Source organism: Pomacea canaliculata, linkage group LG13 (assembly GCF_003073045.1).
Source record: "Pomacea canaliculata isolate SZHN2017 linkage group LG13, ASM307304v1, whole genome shotgun sequence".
NCBI lineage: Eukaryota > Metazoa > Mollusca > Gastropoda > Architaenioglossa > Ampullariidae > Pomacea > Pomacea canaliculata.
The window spans coordinates 15,666,587-15,688,150 of NC_037602.1; the positions used below are offsets into that span (position 1 = coordinate 15,666,587).

At 44.1% G+C, this 21,564-nt stretch overlaps 1 protein-coding gene across 1 annotated transcript in view; it reads right to left on the reverse strand.

Annotated features, from left to right (window-relative positions):
* Positions 1-20,307, reverse strand: part of LOC112554480 — a 43,350-nt gene extending 23,043 nt beyond the window's left edge. Inside the window, exons 1-2 of the mRNA XM_025222261.1 lie at positions 19,845-20,307; positions 2,203-2,251 (exon numbers count right to left, since the gene is read on the reverse strand). Of these exons, the coding sequence (XP_025078046.1) occupies positions 2,203-2,251; positions 19,845-19,858 (63 nt within the window). The 5' untranslated portion in view covers positions 19,859-20,307. The remainder of the gene's footprint in view (positions 1-2,202; positions 2,252-19,844) is intronic.
* Between the last annotated feature and the right edge of the window lie 1,257 nt (positions 20,308-21,564).

Sequence of the window (21,564 nt, forward strand, 5' to 3'; positions counted from 1 at the left end):
AAATCAGTGCCTGGAAGGACTTTCCCAACCCACCCAACCTAACCCAGCCACTCAAACCAGCCAACCAACCATATGGCGTGGAAAGTTGTTGAAATTAAGCGATTAAGTGCACGAAAGTTTCCACCATCAAGTCTCCCACCACCACCAGCGAAGCTTCAAGATCTGCGTAGAAACATCCTACATGTCAATAGAAAAGCATGCGGCGACGACCGGTGATGTCGTATCGTCGGTCATAATGTTGATCGTAATGATAAACAAGTGCTGCGGGAGGTAGACACTGATGGGGAGATAATTACGTCGACAGGAAATGCACAGAACATCGATCGGCGGCGTCATGGGGGATGCTGTCGATAATGGAAGCCTAGATAACAGTAATCAAAGCAAATTTCAGTAATCACACGAGCCGCGGGACGCAAAACGGGAAAAGCAGTGTGACGATAGACGGAACGATCGACGGAGGAAGAGGAAAAGAGTTATTACGTGGTCTACGTTTGAAATGCATTCTGTTTGTCAGATGTTGCTGCAGTGGTGGGACACAGCATTTATCCTCCCACCGTCACACCCTGTTATGCGCACGCACACACACAAAGTGCGACAATAGTGTGGATACCGAGCATGCATGCACACCAACTTCACAACTTAAAATAATAATAATCATCAGTAGCAGCAACAACATTTTTTGTATTGTTTACTCTGTCGAAAACATTCTTGCCAAAAAGAGGGTTAAATCGGAATTTTTAAGTACGATTTGCTTCAACTGATGAACGGAATCAGTCTACCCTTTCACTCACCCTTTCATCACTGATCGCTCTGATTGGTTTATAAGTTACAGGTCGATCTTCAATCAATCATCTCCCTTCGTTTATTCCCAGTAACCTCCCTTCTATCCGAGTTAACTATGAAAGCCAGTTACTCATAGAGCTTGGGATTTCTCAGAAAGGAAAGATACCCGAAGAGGATTGCCATGATCAGAAAAAAACATATTTACATAGCATTCCAAAGTTTGTTTTTTTTAAAGCGAGATACCCGAGAGTCTGGCAAGTCTGGAAAAAAACTAATAAACCGTGCAGGTCAGAAAGATCTTTACTAACGACCTTGGCCTAACATCATTTCCGGTTGGCAGAGCACCCGGAATACCAATGTCAGTGATCGCAATCCACTCGTCTTTGCTTGTGATGCGGATATGGAGTTCTTCAACCGAAGATGTTTCCAGAATATGGGGCTATGCTTTGCGAAAAAACAAAAAAGTCAGCCATCGCTTATGAACGTGAATGCGTCAATGGAGTTTTTAAAAAGGGAGGGTAGGTGGAGGGGATACAGCAGGAAGCTGGAGATGTGAAGGGCGATAAGTTGAAGGTGCAAGGAAGGCCAGAGAGAGAGAGAAAAAAAAGGAAAGACAGGTTATGTAATGAAGGAAAATGATACGCAAAGACGGAGATGGAACGATTCGCCAGACGAGACGGGGGGTAAACTTTTGCGCGTAGGTGGATAGCAGAAAGTCGAGAGAGTGTAAAAAAAGAGAAAGAGGGGGAAGTGAGAGACAGGAATGGAAGGAGAGTAATGGAGTGAGAGAAATGTGCTGGAAGGGAGGGACAAGGGGACGAGAGCAAAGGGGGGTGTAAGAAAGTGAGCAGGGAAGGTTTGCAGATTTCATCAATGCAATCTCTCTCTGGCTCTGCGCAAACTCGGAGGGGTGTTCTAAAAATAGACAATATAGCCTGGATCATAAAGAGAGCATGACAACAACAGCCATAAGTCATCTTCTTGTAGGAAAACAGTAGCTACGCACAGAGAGAAGAGAAAGGATGTATAATAGAGAAAGAATTTTTGGGAAATAGGATAACGAAGACAATAGTTCAAAGAGGAAAAACCCGGCTTTTGTTTCTGGTATGTAAAAGCGCGAGAGAGGGAGTGAGTTAGTGGGTTGGTAGGAGTGAATCTCTGAGTGAACGAGTGAAACAATCCTTGTCTCCGTTTCTCCCTTCATGCTTGTGAGTGAGTCAACGAATGAATCTGAGAATGAGTCAATTAGTAAGTGAATGAGTCAGTCAATCAGCGAGAGAGAGAAAAGAATCAGTCATTCATTCAATGAGTCAATCAATGTCAACGAATAAGGGACTGTGTGCTAGTGTGCGTGCATGAGTGAATGAGTAAGTGGCATTATCTGTCTATCCTGGATTGTGGTCAGCAGTATTTGCTTACCTTTGGAATTGAGATCACAAACGCCGGCACCAGAAACACCGCCACTGCCCTGTGGTTTCAACAGATAAAAGGCAACATTACGACACTAATACACACTTTTTACAATATTTTCAACATCATTTACGCCTAAAATATCACTCCGAAACAAATACAAATCGCCAAAGGACTTTTGATAATAGCGTTTGAATAATCTGTGCATCGATCACAAGACTAATAATCAATACTGCTATAAATTAATCGCCTAAATTGAATGATTTAAGAACTGAAAACAGTATTGGACAAACCAAGTAAATAAAGTACTGACAGAAACATGGGAAAAAAACAAATTAACCCGAGAAATAAATCACTGAGAGGAGCATGAAAAGAAGTAATTAAATCAATAAATAACCGAATTTTCTGATACGATCGATCAGCCTGCAAGAAACAGAGATCGAAGTGTTTTGGTTTGGGGCCGTAGTTATCATCCAGGGATAAGTTGTTGTCCTGGGGGCAACATGAGACACTCAAGGACATTGTCTTGTTTCCAAAAGTTATAAAGATGTTTAATACCTGAAGCAGTTGTTATAAAGCGGTGGTAATAGAAGTTTTGTTTTGTTTTTAATGCTTTTCTGTGCATGTACAGATTTAAAAAATGTTTGAATTTTGCTCGAAATTTTGATCTTTAATTGATAAATTTTTACACGAATTTTTTAAAAGAATATTTCTACTAGACAAGGGATGAATGAATGAACGAATGTTTTTGTGATTAAGCGTTTTTTTTTTTTTTGTTTTTTTTTTTGTTTTGTTTTGTTTTGTTTTTTTTGTTGTATTTTTTTTTTTTATTTTTTTTTTTTTTTTTTTTTTTTACAGACAACACATGTTCTGCAACTTTGCAGGTCTTGCTTCAGTTCGGCTAACACAACATTCTAACATAACATTGTACTGTTGAAGGCCCCATCCTTTCCCCCAACTCGACCATTGACCAACTGCATCACGTATAACCTTTGACCTCTTTCGTGCCCGTTACTTACTCGCAGATAATAGTTATTTCCATCAGGCTGAGGAGCGAAAGCCTGCGACTCAAGCCTCTTCCCTGCTTGTGTATGTTTTGTAAATATGTTAAAAAAATTAACCAATTAATTAAGATTAATTTTGAGGGAGAAACCTTACCTCCCTTTTTCTTTTCTGCTTACATTCACCAGGAGTGGGTGTTGGAAATCTCTCTGTCATTAATAAGTCTGGGCGCGTGTGTGCATGCGTGAGTGCGAGTGTGTTGATGCGTGCGTGCGTGCATGAATGTGCAGACTGCCCGACTAACCCTGACAAACGCAGGTGTTACCTCACGCGCACCACGGAGGATAACTTGGCTGCCCGCCGCCTCCTAGCCTGATAACAGGATCCACTCGGGCTGTTGTGTGCCGAGCTTTTTCTCTCGCTCCTTTCTTTCTTTAAACATTGCACAATCGCGTCGAGTGCGAGCCCCAAGTCTTGTGCAGTGCGCCACCTTCCGGGAACAATACAACCAGCCATTGTCTCCCTTCTTCCCTCCCCTCCTCTCGCAGATTGTCGTTCCGTCTTCCTCCACCCTCCCCTCTCCATGTTTCCTGCCATACATTTATCTTTTCCGGCCTTGTCTACCTGCTTATCTATTTCAAGCGTACATCATACTGGCAGACCGCCTGCAACTTTTAAAAATTCTTTTTGTGTATCAGGTTGCATGCCAAAAGTTAGTATGACCAACCGTCCACAATAGTGTCGTTGGGGGGTGAGGGAGTGATGGGAGGGGGAAGGGGTTAACGCGGAGGGGGTCTGGGCACGCCTAGAATTCCTGGTTGTGGGGTACAGGACAGGGGAGGTTGTGGGGGAAGACAGGAAGAAAAACTGCGAAGACCCGTGGGGTTGATGAAAGATGCCCATGCGGGGAGACGACAATAGCGATGTGTTCGCCAGACTCCTGGCTGCTGGCTTGCCGCGCTGGCTCAGCTGGTTGCACGATGGCGTTCTGGCCATGGCCGTTGTGAAGTGACCCAAACCACAACTATTTTGCTCTCTCTCTCTCTGTTTAATTTAGTCATCGTCAGGCTTCGTCTGACCTCCCCTCCTTCCCACCCAAAAGAGAAAAAATGGCGAGAAGGCGCTGGCAGTCCTCTGAAGTCGCATCTGCACCCAATCGCTGCAACTTTTTCTCTCTGCTCATCGTCAAGAGTCTGATCCAAGCTCCTGTTCTGCTCTTAAGCCATACTCGCAGCCAAGATTGTGTCTGGAGCCAAGTGAAGAGCTCGATCTGTCTAGGTAAATTCTTTCTGCTTGCATTCAGTCGAGTTAAGTTTCCCCTCTCGTCCTTTTTTTTAATTCTTTGTCTAGACATGGCAGCAAGATTTTGGATCATGTCATGTGTGGTCTCACGCTGACATCATGGTGTGTAGGGATATATATATAAACATTTTCTCTCGTAAATAATGTCACATTTTGTCTCCCACTGACCTCTTGTTGTCAAAGTATCTCTAGATGACAGAAGTTTACAAACATGTCACACTTTGTTTTCAAATAGAGACACGTCCTCGCTGATCTTGCGGGGCAAACTTTGCTGCAGAAAACCAGAAAACTTCAGCAATTTTTCTTTTTATAAAGGGTTATTAAGAAAATCTTCCTATAATTTCCGTCGAGTAGTGTCGTAAGGTTATCAAATTGCTTTTGAAGTAAACCACGCTCTCAGCTTCACTGCTCTTCCCTCCTACCATCCAGTGTTATCGAACTCCTGATTGAGCTGTTATGACACTTACATCTGAATTCTCCTTAACTGACGATATGCTTGTTTTAAGAGGAGCATTCACCTGGATGAATCTTGCACAGTACGGGTCCTGGCAATGGCTTGATGTCTAATGCAAACCAGTCAAACTGCTCAAGAAGCATCTGGTTGGAATCTGAGGTATTGTTGGCCCTGCTTTGTTATTCTTCAAAGATTGGACTGCCCGCACTACTTTCATATTAATAGGATTATTTAATTAATTCTAGGCCATCATCATCTGCATGATAGAAAAGATAGAAAGAGAGAACTGGAAAAGCAAAAAGAGAAAGAGAAAGAGAGGGAAAGAAAAGAAACGACAGAAATAAAACAAGACAGCAAAAAGGCAAAAGTTATGCAAAGGGGAATTTCAAAGCTCATTCCAAAATGCAAAGTAGCAAGAGCTGATGCGGCACAACCGCAGGGCTGATACAAGTGACTGAGATTCTTCAGTCTCCTGCCGCATGGCGTCACGCCAACCTTTGACCTCGCGCACCGCTGACAACACGGGACACGTTGTTCCCCCTTCTCCCTCCCTCACTCCCTTCTGGAACCCCCATCTCTGACTTGTCGAGCCAGGCTCGTCTGAATTCGTCACGGTGCAAGCCTGACTCTGCACCTGACCCTCAAACACTCGTATATGTTATCCGAACTTCTTCTCTTCAGCAAGTGCATATTTCGGGAGGTATTCGTGGGGTTGGAGAAAGGGGAAAGGAGTTTACTCTAGGATAATGCTCGAATAAAGTCGCACACAAAGCCATAGTCTCTGACTGAACTACATCACTGGCTTGCAAACTGTCGGAGGAGGGAAGAAGGGTGGATGGGTTAGAGATGGAACGAGTTATCTGCTCGCATATTCCTGATGCCGGCTCAGGAAATTGCAAATAGTTTTTGTCGAGTTTTGTAGAATGTTTAAAAAAATATTCACTGCTTCTGAATTTACAGTTTACGCTCCGTCGCTGTCTGTGAGTCAGGTTTTAGTATATTCAAACACAAATGTGTATAAACACACACACACGAGATCACACATACGCACACATGCACTCGCACACAGTCACACTCTCACACAAATAAACGACACACTAACAAGTGCACACAAACACAGGCACGTAAACACGAATAAAGCATCAAGAAATCACACAGACGCATACACTCACACAATACACAAACGCATACATAATCTCCCGCACGCACACACACACACACACACGTACACACACACAAACGCACACACAATAACCGCACGCATACACACGTACACATACACCAAGCATGAGAGAGAGAGACGGGAGGAACGGAGAAAGGGCTGATGTAAGCACTTTTCCCCCACAGTGTCACGAACTTGTCGCATAACTCGCCCCGTGACAAGAGGTTACCGCAGTTGTGTAAAAAAATCTCTTGGGTCGAGTCGGTAGCTCGGCGGCGCTGCACACGAGTGGAAATGCCTGACTCGTACATTTTTAAAGCGCCACCCGAGCTGAGATTTGCTGCGTCTGAATGGCGGAGTCAAGAGGTCAGCGCAGCCTGCGACGCAGTGTGTTTGCGGACGACCGAGGAGGGAGAAGGAATTCTACACTCAACTCCCACCGCCAACCCCTCGTCGACAGAATGAAGAGGATCGGACAACAACATTAAGCGGCGGGCCGTGGAGAACATCTAGTTCGGTGCAACAGTCGTTCAGGGGACCCCCCCCCCCAAAGCATGCTGCACACTTTTGACATTCCAGTGTTGTCACCCCATACCCACCCCCAACCCCGCCCCGGGAATTGCGGTGCTTTCACGGGTATTAAGCGTATTTCATATTCATGAAACCACGCATCGCACGAGGGCTTCGGGGGTGTATATCAGTCAGTTTTTGTGGGGAAAAAATGAGTTCGAGCCTGTTCACCGCATCCCAAAGCTGATGTTTGCGTTTTGTGGTTAGAAGCAGGCGCCAGTGGTGACCGGGGTGTGAGTAAAACTTCTTGTTGGGTCGGTTTGAAAGTCTTCCCACGAATGTCTTCTTCGTGCGTTATCGAGGTATAAAAGCTCCACAGGAGTAGGCCATTCTCTGACAGAACCGAACCCTGGTGGTCCAGCCGCGGAGATACAACACGTATGAACATGGGCGTGTGCGCATCCTTAATATCCACGCGAACATAAACACGCACTCACACACACACACGCACGTGCACGTCTTCTCTCGCATCATATAGCACGTGCACATATTTCATACAATTGCAAACGCACCTAAGATGACAAACGCGATGGTTATCTCACATTATCCTCGGAAGCTTTCCCTCGCCAGGTCGAGATCGATGCTGCAAACAATAATGGTCTGGCAAATACAGGTTTCTATGGGCAACAGCTGCCATCTCGATAAATGGAGGCTCTGTTATCAAGAATATGACAGAATGAAACTTTAGCCAACAAAATAATCGCTGCTCGGGTTTTTTTTTAAGCCTTGAAGAGAGAAAAAAAGAATCATTCAGGCACGCAAATAGACCAACTGACCAATTAAGTCTTGAGAAACAATTAACATGTCTACATAAAATCGTAACTACCACAGGTGTGCATATGATTCTAGCAGTCTCCTCCCTGACTCCAGCCAAAGAATTAGAACTAATTCTCCTATTTACAAGAACATCATGCTGTTCCTTGACCTCAGTTTAATGTTGATCCGGGTTAAGTAACGCCTACAAAGCATCTCCATGTAGAAAATCCAGGAAGAGAAAAACTGCTTTTAGACTTTGTGTGGGAATGAATGGCATTAATATAGACCGATAAGAACTTCAGACTTTTTTTCTTGAACGTAGACAATGCCCCAGGTGTGGAGAAAACAATTTGGACTTTTGTGGCAGCAAATGCCACAACCCCATCTCCCAAACGAATTTTAAAAAAACAAAACAAACAAAAAGCAACAGACGCCAGGAGTGATAAATCAGAAAGTTTTTCGGATGTTTCAGATGTTGCATGTTGTCTTATCTGTCCCTACTTAGTGTTCGTTGCGCACGTTCTCTCTCATAGATTTATAGACTTTTCTTTTAACTGAAAAGGAGATAGAACGCTCAGGTAACGCAGCCCTAATCGACGATAGCTCTTCATAAACGTTTAGAATTGCTGATTCTTTGTCACCAGAAAAATTTAGAAAGGATAAACAATAATTTAATTATAGTATTAATTACTTAGTAATCTAATGTTGCTGGAAGTCATGTTCAAATATATACCCCTTGCTTTAAATGCATGCATCACTTCTGGGATGTTCATCTTCACATTCGTACATGTACACCGTAAACGGCACAACTCATTTATTTATATACATCTGTAATGTAATGAATAGAGTAAAACAAAAATACCTTCCTTACTATGATTTTAAATCATCCAAACCCAGAAAATGAAGCCATAGTGTAAGACTTGAATTGTTCATTGCAGGGAATGAGGTGAGATTACTAGGAAACGTATCTCTTACCCCTTTTTTTAGTAAACGTGTTTCCCAGGTTGTAAAGCAAATCCCGCTCCACTCCACCTCACCCCGAAACTTTTATTTCACCCCATCATTCTTTCATGACCGAACAAAAGAAAAGCCATTAGAAACCACGCTCAAAGATTACCAACACGTAGACACGTTGTGGATTCTCGAGGTGCTAATGTTTTGACACTAATTTTTCATGACTCTGACCTCAAATAAAAGGAAGGAACGGGGCGGTGGGGATGGTGGTGGTTGTTGCTGAGTGGGAGTAGAGGGGTGCAGCCAGTTTTGCTGTGCCCTCCTCCAAACTGATGACGTGTCCACCATCGGGGGCACAGCGCTTGATGACCCAGCCATCCACTGCGCAGGCGCAGTGCCTCTCTGCAGATCTTGCAACATTGCTACGTGTTCAGAACATATGGAGCCATCATCACCATCATCACCATTATCGTCATCGTTTTCTTCTTCTCTTCTGCAGCTCCTCATCCCTCTTCTATTTTGTGAGGAGAATAATTTCTGTGTTTCTGTACGAGGCGCAAGTAATATTCTTCTCTCCCTTTCATTCCAAACTTCGCCTCCTTCTCTTTTATTCCTCTCCCTGATGCAATAATCTAAATTTAGCTCATTTGCTTACGTTGGTGCGCGTGAGCTTCTACCGTTAACAAAAGCAGCGGCAGGAACTGCCTTTGAAGAAACAGTAATGACAAATTCCCTTGAGATTTAAAGGCATAACTAAGCATTTGAGATCACAGGGAGTGGAAATGTGTTGTGATCCCTTAACATGCTAATTAAATATAGCTGTCGTTCTTTTTATGAAAAAAATAGTATAGAGTGAATATACATGGTAGCTTTCCTTTCTTTTGAGTTTTTTTAAAAATCAAACAATTTACAAGAGTCGGGTCTCTTTGGATGTGTGCATGGGTGCTGCTGTATTTGTGTGTTTGTGGTGACTGTTTCCATAGAATAACTCACAAGAAATTATTCCCTTTCTAGCCTGCCCCAAACGTTGCGATGTAAAGAGTCTGTGACACGTGACCCGTCACCAACATCAAGATGGCGATGTTGTTTTTGGCCACAAACTCGACATGGCAGCAAGATTTCGATTAGGTTGTCACGGACCAGTTCATGTCCAGACTCCAACATGACATACTACATGCTGTTTGAAATGAGAATGGGTGACTGTGACTGTACTACCAGGGTCTGGTATAAAGGGTTAAAAAAGAACATCCCTGCGCTCTAAGTGACGAGAGTATTTATACAGTCGGGATGGGAACACCTCGATACTGGCGATCATTTAGGGGTTAATCGTCATGTTGGTGAGCGTGTACCGACGTAGCCTCTGAATCAATCCTGTTGTAACTTTGTCTAATCGAGGTAAAACCGTTTTTGTATTATTATCTAGTGATGGATGAACGAGAATTCCCTTTCCTGCGTGACGTCTAGCCAAGGTCTTCACCCCACTGTCTGTAAACACCGCCAAGGGGTTCGGAAGAAAGGACATGTCGTTGCCCTTAGTCTAGGGGAAAACTCAAGAAAAAGCGTCTTTTTCGAAGTTGTAAGGCGGTGTCTAGACTCTGTATATGATGTTTTACTGCTGGATAAGTCGGGGCAAAGATGCTCTGGGGTACAGAGACGTGAAAGGTCCGTGCATCCGCCAACACACTGACTTGACTCCTACAAAGTTCATGGCAAAGCCTCACAGTAGACTTGCTTTTAGCTACCCCACTCCCACACCGAACAAGAAGGACATCATTGACATTCACCCACCCTTTTCATGTCAAGGAAAATGTTAAGAAGAAATAAAATACAGATTTTATTCCCAGTCTAGATTCTGGACAACCAAACGTTTTGTTGCCATAGGCTATCAACTGACGAGTTTCCCAGCCCGCCATTTGTTATCGTTACTATCGTTAGCCGGATGCTCAGGCGACTTCGATTTACAGTAAAAAAATGATGACAGAGAAACTGGCCGGAAGTGCAGAAAGGTAATTTGCCAGCAGCAGAACTAGACTCCCAAAAATTACCAACTTCGTCCCTAGACAGAATAACTAACCCTCATCACCAGTACGATGATGGAATAGATTGCAAAACCTTCGTCTGTTCACTGCTTGACATTCTAAGGATTTTTGCGAAGCATCTGCTGGAGGACTTCGACACAGCCCCCAAGTCGTTTCAGAATAATATCATAAAACACTTGTGAGTGTCTGCAGTATTTAACGACACCTACCTGTACAGAAAAACACGCGCCAGGTTTTTGCTGTAAGTGTGGAAGCTTTGTTCCGATTACAAGACTCATTGCAAGAGATGCTGCTGTGATCTTCACCTTGGACGCTGCCAAAGTAAAAACCTCGTGTGTTCCTCAAAATAGATCGGCATTAAATTTCAATCCAGTCGTTTCCCCCTCCAAGAGCAAATTCGTAAGGTCTGACTGGTTTGGTTAGTTGGCTTTCCGCGCTTGCCAAAATGAAAATAAGTCTGGGGAGAGAAAATGCAGTTTTCTCGTCATACGCCTGGCGGCCTTAGGGAACATGTTTTTTATTTTATTTTTTTATTTTTATTTTTTTTTTTTCTTGATGTCTGTGAGATGAATAACCTCATGTCGTTCTTGGCGACCAGTGGTGTGGTATCTCTGCAGCACTGCAATATTCTGGTCTTGGGTGTATGCCCAGACGTATCACTAATGAGGCAGTCCCACCCGCTCACAACTCATTCTGGCAGACTGCGATCTGGATGAGTATGAACAGTTTATTAGAGAAAAGGTCTCCCCACCCATTTCCAAACAATGTCTCTAACGGCTAGTTTTGAAGGTTGGCGATACCTGCCGCATATTTAATACTTCCAAGAGGATGAGAAGTCGCAAGGTACACCATGAGGTCTGTTACCTTTGCCCCCTGCTTTGACGTCACCTTTTGTTTACTCCTGATAATCCCGTGTTCCCAGACATTCTCAACCTGCAAGCCACCCAACCCACACTCGTAATTCACACATGCAAAGATATCCCCATTAAATGACACACTTGTATGCACACAATTTTGAACGTATACACACAATTAATTGCATACAGGCACAACACACACACAAACAGCACTTGTCTACATATTTATCCTAACTTTCGTTTTTCACATCTGGTCATGCCTGTAATTATATGGTAATAACAGTTTGTTTACTGATTTTAAATCGTGAAATGAATTTAAATGTGACATACAATATAGCTGTCAGTTGAATTGAGTTACATCGTTGTGGCATTCCTATCGAAAAAATTAAACAGACTTACAATTTTCAATTTTCTTTCTCATGGGCCTTTCTTTTGAATTTATAAATAAGGGTTTTTACATTTTAATTGTCCTTATAATTATTGGAAAGCATGAGACTCCTTTCACACTTGGATATGTTCTTTGACCGATAACCTTGCTTACCCTTATTTTCTAATGTACTATGCACGCTGTGTGGCAACAGGTTTGAGTCAACCAGCCAGCCAGCCAGCTAGACAAAAAGTCAGTCTAATCAGTCAACATCCATCCAGTCAGCCAGCCAGACAACCAGTTAAGCAGTCAGTCAACTAGTGAGCCAGTCAAACAAACATCAAACTAGTAAACCAGTCAGTCAGTCAGTCCGATCCCCAGGTCATACCGTCAGCCAATCAACCAGTCAGCAAACGAGCCAACCAGCCGTCAACCAGTCAGCAAACTAGCCAACCAGCCCGTCAACCAGTCAGCAAACCAGCCAACCAGCCCGTCAACCAGTCAGCAACCAGCCAACCAGCCCGTCAACCAGTCACTTGGGAGAATGACAGACGAGTGAGTCAGGCAGGCAGCTGCCAGAGAGCCAATAAGTCAGGCTGCGAGTCGTTGTAGGATGGAGAGATGGGTTAGTGTATTGCTCCGATGAAGAAGACACGTGCTGGCCGAGTCGGAGGAGATCAAATTTATGTCTGAGGGAGAAACGTGCCAGGAAACGCTAATTACTTCAATGTTTCCCTGTCCATCAAAAGCAGCATTGAGGAAGATGGAGGGTGGTTATTGGGTGGGAGGGGTAACTGGGTTTGATGAATATCATCTCTAGCGCGCGCACACATTCGCAAGAGTGAAAGAGAGTGTGTGTGTAGAGGGCAAAGTACAAACAGGTTCAGTATCTGGGTAGGTGGGTACATGTGAAGGTGTAAATGCGTGTTTGTGTGTCTGATGTTAGATGATACAAAACAGGACAAATCTGTAGCTCTTTTGCTTCCAAAAGACCCGTATGTTAATACAAATACTTAAAAGTCAGTCTCCACCCCCAATTTTCGTAGCTTAAATGGCGCATTTTTGTGTTTTACTAAAAACAAGTGCGCAGGCCCTCTCTCTCTCTCACACACAAGGACAGAATAAGCAACAAGTGAATAGTAAATAGGATGTAATTCGTTTTGAATTAAGACCAACGAACACAGAATCCCTTAGAAACGAACGGTTTTTGCACCGAATAACAAAACTAAGCATCTGTATGCAGTTCAACGCGAAAATCGTTTTCTGTTGGAAATGTAAAAAAATATGATTGATAGAATCTCGCTTACAAAACATACAACGCATCTGATTGCATTAACTTCATCCTCTATCACTTTCCACTGCGTTTGTGGCGCCTCTAAAAAGCAATGGTCAAAATAATGAATGGGTCCCATAGCCTACAGGCCATTAGTGAACAGCAAGTGGTTCACCGTGTCAAGACCACGACATGTGGAAGGCGGAGCCCAACTTTCTCCTTCCACCATCATTACTTCCCCTGATAAATCAGATACTCATTCCTGCAAAGCAGCAGCTGGGTGGACAAGAGGAGTTAATTAGCTTCAGGTCCGAGCCAGCGACCTTCAGTTTTTGCAGTGGAGCGCTCAACCCAAAGGCTAACATCACCCCAAGTCCCTTACACCTGAACGCAGTAACAGCTCCAGCCCTTCAAAGAATTAGACTGTAATTAAAGGTAGGCGTAAGAATTTATTTCGGACGAGTTGTGTGTTCCTGGGGATGCCTTTCCCTTAACAATCAGACTGGCAATGGCCTCTTCTTGGATCTAGTGAAAATTGTGGGTACCACCACCAGCCTTGAGGCATGTCTTGCTAGAGAACCAAAACTAGTGGGCAGAGGATGTCTTTCATTTTCCGTTTTTGTAAGTCGTGTTGTGATGGGATTTATTTTCTGTCTGTACCCTTTGCAGTGGCACGCTCTGGACATGCTCAGCCACGTGTACACTAGACTGTGTGACCCTTTAACCTTTTTTCTTACCTTTGCAATAAGGGCGTCCTAACCCTTCTTGCTTCAACTTGTCAAACTGTCACCCCTTCCATCTGAACCGATGAAGCAGTTAGTATTTGCACTCGAGGACCTGTAGAAATGATCGCCCTTTGCCAACAGCAAAAGTGAACATTGTGTTTTATTTTGGTTTGAACTGCGTTTTTCGCATACCTTACTGTCTCTCGGGATCCTTCTAGAACTATACATTCTCTGACGCTCTGTGTTTGTCGGATGAAAGATGCAATACAAATAAATGTTGTATGACAACAAACCACAACTCGCCAGTCTGTTAGTTTCGAAGATCCAACGAAGCAATGCATCCAAGACGTTTTAACCATTTCAGACTGCAGTGGTTTCGAACTTACAACTCTCCTTCCTGTCCTGTCCTCCGGGTGGCGTTGCCAGCTGTCAGGTCTTGGGCTTGTTAGCTACAACTACTAGTGGGGTCAGATGTTTCCAAGCGGTCTTGTTAGCTTTAGCTCCCTAACCCACCCACCTACCCACCCCACACACACTTTCCCACCCGTCATCAGGCTCAAGCCAGCAACCAGCTCAGACGCAGGCTGTGATGGAAGAAAGAGAGAGAATCTTTCCAGAAAGTCTTTGAAAAGCGAGCCACAAGAGTCAGGTGTTTTCGTCATCAATGACACCCTCCTCCCTTATTCTCTCTTTCTCGCCCTCTCCTTCACTCTCGTTTTCTCTCTCACGCTCTTTCTCATTCTCCATTTCGCTTTCACTCACATTCTGAACAGCACACGATCTCACTCTCAATCCGCTCTCACTCTCTCATTCGCACACCCTTTCTCTCTCTCCCTCATTCATTCCTTTCTCAATCCAACTCTGACATTCCTGTAACTCTCTTTTCCTTGGTCTCACCCTTTCAATACCACTCTCTCAGGCTCTCTGTCATTCTGTCTTACTATCTCTATTTCTTGTTCATTTACACGCTTTATGTACTGAAAGGCAAAACAACTGGTGTTGAAGCTCAGTTGTATGTTGATCATAATGATTGCTGTCGTTTTTGTTATCTTGTTGTTCTAAAGATGTCTGTTTATTTTACACTTCCCCTTGACGCTTTGATCGACGATGATCATGATAATGATGATGAATTAAAAGGGTTGTTATACCTGTAAGTAATTTTATTTTTCACTTCCCCCTTGAAAGGGCTCAGGGTTTATATCAGGCCTACTTCTGTTAAAGTTCGAGTTCTCTCTACCTCTTTCTACTCCGCTTTGTGGGTTCCCCACTGGATTCCATTTTGTTTCTGCTATCGCGGCTTAGCTTTCAACCATGTGGCGGACAGGCAGGACACCAAACGCAAGGTGCAGCAACAACACAGTCGTACCGGATGCGTACCGTACCTTAGACCGCTACCCTCATCCACCCCACCCAACCTACCCTCCACACATCCTCCACCGTTTCTCTCTACTCACATCGCGCAAATAGTCTGAGGGAGGGTGTAAGTGGGAGGGATGCTGGTTATGGAGTAACCGGTACGAACCATGTTGTCCTCGTATTCAAAAGTCAGCATTGTGACAGCGACTTCACACGCACCTTTGCCGGTGTGTTTCAGCAGCATATTCCATCCTCAGCATATCGTGTATCGTAAGAATGCACCTTGGCAGTCACTGACCGATGATTCCTAAAAACAAGTTGACTGTCAAAAGAAACCTGATCCTCTGGCGGTCCTGTTCTTTGTTCATTCCTTCATTCAACGAAATCCTCTTTCATTTCCCGCTAGTCCACAGAACCATGACATTAACTTATTTGTAAAAAGCAGAGAACGTCTCCATTATAAATAAAGAATTAACACAACTGAGAGAATACAACTTATTTTTTTCAAATTTCCAGCGTTAGTTTTAAGCTGTTTTCTTGTATATTTATTTAAATTTAAGACGTGACGCAAATAAAACACCATGCACTTGAAACATGTAAACAAAAGCGAATACAAACAAATAAACTAAAAAGATCACTACATCTCCAGGAACTTAGGAATCTTAGACACGTGTCCGCTGCAGAACACGATCTCGCCACATGCTCGTTCACTTCACGAGAGAGTGAACGCAGATTACAACTCGAGTGTTCGACACTCGTGCTCAAAATGGATTGCCTGGTGTTTGTACAGATGTGAGGGCGTTGTGCGGGAAAACATTAAACGACAAACACCCAATTAAATCAAAAACTAACAGGAAAGGACATGAAAAACAGGTTTTGTGAATTCCGCTGACTCGACGACCGCAGCGAACTGCCAGGCAAAACACAGGAATATAACCCTACCGTGACACCATGTCTCTCATAACAATTACTTACGTCCTCGAGTCCTCCATTGAATTCAGAAACAGCATCTTATCAAAATATTGGCGTTGCACCAAAACAGATATTAAATAATTAGACACTCTGGCAACTATTGTGACTGCGGTTGCCATCTTTGTTCCACGCAGGCGACAAGTACGTCAGATGTTACGTCAGTTATTACGTCGTGATTTAAAAAACGTCACACTGACTCGGGTCACAGGTCATGCAAGTGCCAGCACTGCCCATGACTTAACATGCCTATTTATACATCTTAGCCACACCTTCCCTCTCTTACAGAAGTCACACAGTTAATATTACTAGAATGTGTACAATGTTAAGGTGCATATTGCACGACAGTGTCACTGCCTGCTCTGTGTGTGTGTGTAGAGAGAGAGAGGGAAGAAATGAGAGAGAGAGAGGGGAAAAAAGAAGAGAACTAAAACTCTATTCTGTGTGCCATAAAGTAGATCACTGCCCTAAATGTCAGGCAGCTTACACACACACACATCCTCAGATAAGGAGATTAAAAATGAATGACTTCTTCCTCGATAGTCGTCAGATATCTTTCGATGCGCTCCAGCCTGAATTTATCTGTCTTTCATCAGGGAAATTTACTCCTTCGAAGTCCCGAGAAAAACAAACATCGCGTTTCTTTTACGAACTTTTTTATGGATATATTATGGACAGTTGTTGCTCAAAGCTCATCTCTCTCTCTCTCTGTCTCTCTCACACACACACACAGGCACACGCAGGCGGGCGCCTACACACATACACGCACGTCAGCAAGAGACTGAAATTTTCTTAAATCGTAATCACACAGTCTCTTACTCAAAAAGATCGGTATGCTTGATGGATGTTTGTATGCATGGATGGAAGGAAGGATGGATGTGGAGCTGTAGTATGCACATTCACATGTAATCCAATTCTATAATGTCGGGGACGTTAATGCCGGACTGCAAGAGCTACCCCGTTATCTCGACTGTTCACGCGATATCTCACAAATCTTCTTTCTGCTCTTTCAGTGCATGAAGTGCCGGATCACCTCTCCCTTTCCCACACCACACCATTTCTCTCACTTCACTCGTCTCCACAGGTAAATGCACAGCTAAATGGAGGAGACTATCTTCTGCAGCATCTTTCGCCTGCTGGCCATTGAAAGCAGCAGAGTGCATGCAGTAATGAGAAAAAGACAAATAGATGGATGACTCGTCTCCTCTGAAAACGATCTGCCTGGACTTACCTGGAATTAAGTTTACGTTGAGGAGACCTGCTCCTAATAACTGTGGCTCTCTTCAGACGTGTTTCTTGTAACCTGGCCTTTTATTTTCCATCTAAACAATGCCGAACTTTTCCATGCTTAATGACTAGCCGCGTCAACATCGTTCAGCGTTCAAATGTTTACATCGCTTTTAATGTGGAATTACATATCCAACATGCTGATGATAGATGTGTGCGTGTGCAGGCGCGCAAGTGTCTGTGTGTATTTGTTTTATAAGCCGATTGTCTTATTATCATTATTACCATCCTGACATGTTGTGTTGTGCCTGTTGAAGCCCTCACTACCGCAGTGCAAAAAGGAGGCAGGCTTTTATTTAAATTTGAAGATAGCGGGATGTTAGGAGTCTTGTCTGTTTGAGTAATTTTAGACTGTTCCAAAAAGTTCTGGACACCTGCAATAAAAGCACCCCACTCCCTACCCGTACAGTAATTCCATTAACACTAATTTTTACAGACCTATGCTAAGCATCTCAAACATACCCAGTTATCCCATAACCCTAGCGGGAATACTCCCATCCATCCATCCAACTTCGTCAGATGAAAGGGAGCATAAACGCTTGAGCTAATGGGATTTTTATTGGCCACCGATGTAAAGTCGAGAAAACTGACTTATGCGAAAGATTCCTTTACCTGTTCCTGAACCTGACTACCAGGTGAGTATCCGAGTCTTTAAAAAAAAAGCGGGTGGAGGGAATGCGGATGGGTGCAACCCTTTCACAAGATTCTTTCAACGATTTCCGTTCAGAGTAATTGCTGATGGCTCAAAGTTTCGCTAATAATTGAAAGAATCCTGCTAGGGGAAATCGAATCGCCAGCATCAGAAGAGGCTCATTTAAATGTGAAAAGTGCAAGATGTACACACAACACGCTCACAAAACAAACCACACAACGCACCCCAAGTACATACACGCATACCAAACACGGAGAGAGTGTTGGGGCGGGGTGAAGAAAATGTGTAGGAGAGGAGGGACAAGAGGAAAAGACAGGAAGGTGAGAAATGAACCGCTTGACAGAGTCCTAGCCATAATGTATTTCTCCTCCTCGTGGTTTGCTAAGTGTTGGCCACACGTCATGCTCTGAAACGCGATCCAGAATGCATCCTGCGTGTCTGAGACTCAGCCATCTAGGTACGCCATCGCTGGGGTGAGGTGGGGAGAGGTGCCGAGTGGAGCGTGGGGCCGGGTACGTCAAGTGAAAACTATCTCGGCATGCGTTACAATTTTAACACCCCCTCCACCATCACCACCCCCTTACTCCCTAGCCTCCTCCCCCACCTTCTACAACCGACGACCCTTTCCCCTTGGCATATGATCTTGTTTGGCAAGCAGCAACACCATGATGGAACCTGACATGGAGGCTTTCTGTATCTGGAGATGTTTCTTTTTTATCTTTCATTTTCAAACATTCCTGCGTCTGTTAAAAACAAATTCAAAAAAAAAAAAAAAATTAAACGCCGTGTTCCTACGGAACAGTGATTGTGTCAGGTTGGTCGCATGACGTCACAAGTTCAAAGGTCGCACATTATTTATTATCTGCTCTCTGGCCGGAGAAGAGGGGGGTGGGTGTGAAACACGTTTTTAGATGAGACTCTGGAAGGAGAGGGGTAGGTGTTTGACGGGAATCGGTGGTTCGGGGACCAGCCTGTCTCGGTCTTTGCCCACGCACCGACGTTTGGGGCTTATTTCTTTTCAGGACAGTCACTGGCCTCTTTTAGTACACCTCTTTCATCGTGTCCCTTTCAGGGTGCTGAGGGGGGAGAGGTGGTTGGGTGGGGAAGGATAGGGGCAAGGGGTTGGGATGGGCCTACAGTCAACACCTATCACTGGAACTTCACGGTTTGGTTGATTTCCGTGCAGCTGTTCGTCCTTTTGGTCGCGGGTATGTCAGCTCCTCAAAACGCTTTCTCAGGTACACCAAGTGATCGTGCGAATTTTTTTTTTTTCCAGTTCTTCAAAACGCCATGACAGTTAAACTGAGTGACCGTTGTTTACTTCGGCTCCTCAAAAACGTCTCTCAGTTCCACCGGATGAAAGCAGTACAGTTTAATGACATGTAGATGGATCACGCTGTTTCACGGGTGTGTAGCCGGAGATCCAAACTGTGTGTGTGTGTGTGTCATATGTGTGTGTGTGTTTGTTGTCGTGTGTGCGTGCGTGCGTGAGAGAATCTTCTTGGGCACGACACGGCAGTAATATTTTGATCAAAAGAACTTTTTGTTACTTTTCATCCTTTTACAGATGACATTAGAGCATTATTATACGTTCAAGCCGGAATACCCTTTTCCAAGCACCTCGGTTGAATGGGATCAGCTAAGCGATTCAAACCGTGAACTCCACACAACTCTAAAGAAAGTAAAAGCAGGTGACCTGGCGCTGTAAACTTCTATCGAGTGAACGAAAAACACGAGACACCTCAAACAATTTCGACAAAAATACAAACGTTTATCCATGTTAAGTAGGGGACAAAGACCAGCTTTCATCAAACGTTTGAATGTCAGATATAGAAAGTTACTGTCAATAAATATCAGAACAAGTGGCAGTAAAAAGACAACAACAAAAAAACCTGGAATAACAGACATAAATAAAGCAAACCTTACCTTAATGGCAGCATCGTTGTCACCTGTGGTCGACTACCTCCTGTTTAGTATCACTTTGTGTCGTTTTGCGGTAAATCCAACGCACGGCTGACACTCAGGTGAAAAGAAAGCGTCTTTTTTCAACCGGTACATTTGCTGACGGCCCCAAATCTTGCACCAAAATGCGTGCGCGTGCGCTTGCACGCACGCACGCAAGCACAACGCCGCGTGCACAGCTGTGGGCTGTGTGGGGTGTGGGGCGGGTGCAGCAGACAAACAGTAGTCCCTCCGCTCCTGGCAGTCGTCGCCAACAGCTTCCCTCCACAAACTCTCAACGGCCCACGCGCGGGCACGAGACTGCCAACATGGCGCTTGCTTCGCGCAAGTTCAGCAAGAAGTGGGGGGGACCCATGGATAGCTTCCGTCGTTTTTCGTTCTCTCCCGCTCCCCCCCCCCCTTTTTTTTTTTTTTTTCTCTCATGTTTTTCGAGTTTGTTTGTTGGGTTTTTTTTTTTCTCTCACACTCTCCTTCTTTAAACTCTCTTTAATACAGATTCACTATAAAGACTTTTCTGGAGACAGACAGGTGGACAAGCAGGCTCGCAAGAAGATGTATCGAGTTTAACACATAATAAATGAGAGACCAGAGATGCCGACATTTAAATGCCTAGCGTGAAAAGAAAAAGCCGCTCCTACTTTTTTTTTTTTTTTTCTTTCTTTTTTGTAAATGGGCGGCTTGATAGCGCAGTGGTAGTAGATTTTCTTGCCGTCACTATAATGCACGAACTTGTATTACTGGACTGCTGGCAGACCATTTTAACTGCTAAAACGAGGCATTAGACGACAAAGCTTCCGGTTTATTCACATTCTTTATTTATGCTCGCCGAGGCTAACATCGGATCACTTTCGCAAAAGGCTAGGCGTTGGTCTTGACAGACAGACAGCAATCCACCTATACACATCCATACTATAATGCTAACACTAAGTTCTTGAGTTCAGATCTCGTTTGGGGATGTGTTGGGGGAAGCCCTCCATCCTCTTCTGGTAGTAAGCACATGCCCACCAAACAAACAAACGAGGCAACCAAGTTTTCCTATCGAGTGATAACTTGTTTTTGTTGTCGTCACCAACCTGGTAGCCACAGCGGAAGCTTTAGTCACGGTGAACTCAGTTCCTCCCGCTGAGAGCCACGTCCGTTCTTTCATCCTGCCTCCTTCGCAAATCTCACAAGCGGAACTGACGTCATATACACGACTGCAAAAATTGTTGCGTCACTTCCTAGCCTCAAACATTGTTCTCTTATCTACAAAAGATCTTTCGTTATCATGTCTTGGGGGATTTAACAAGGTATTTTTTTTTCAAAGGTTCGTGATTGGGGTTCAAGGTCTTGTTAAGTGTGTGACGAACATCGCCGCTTTTATTTACTTACCTCTTTCAACGGTGCTACACTCCTACTCTACCGCTTGAAGGCACCAGATACCGAGATACTTAGTATTAGAATGACGATTTCAGTGAAGAACTGTGTTTAGTCAAGTCGGTGTCAGCTGTCAAACTGTCTCAAGCGGTCCTGGCGACTACAAACTCTTTGGTCGTGGTACGTAGGACTTGAAACTCGTCTGTAGTATGTAGAGATCACTCCAGCGGGGAAGTACTTTTCTAGGGAAACAACCAACTCCCTACCTTCACACCCTTCCCTCTTCCCATGAAAAATGTCTGGTCAACAAAGTAGGTCGCCAAGGAAA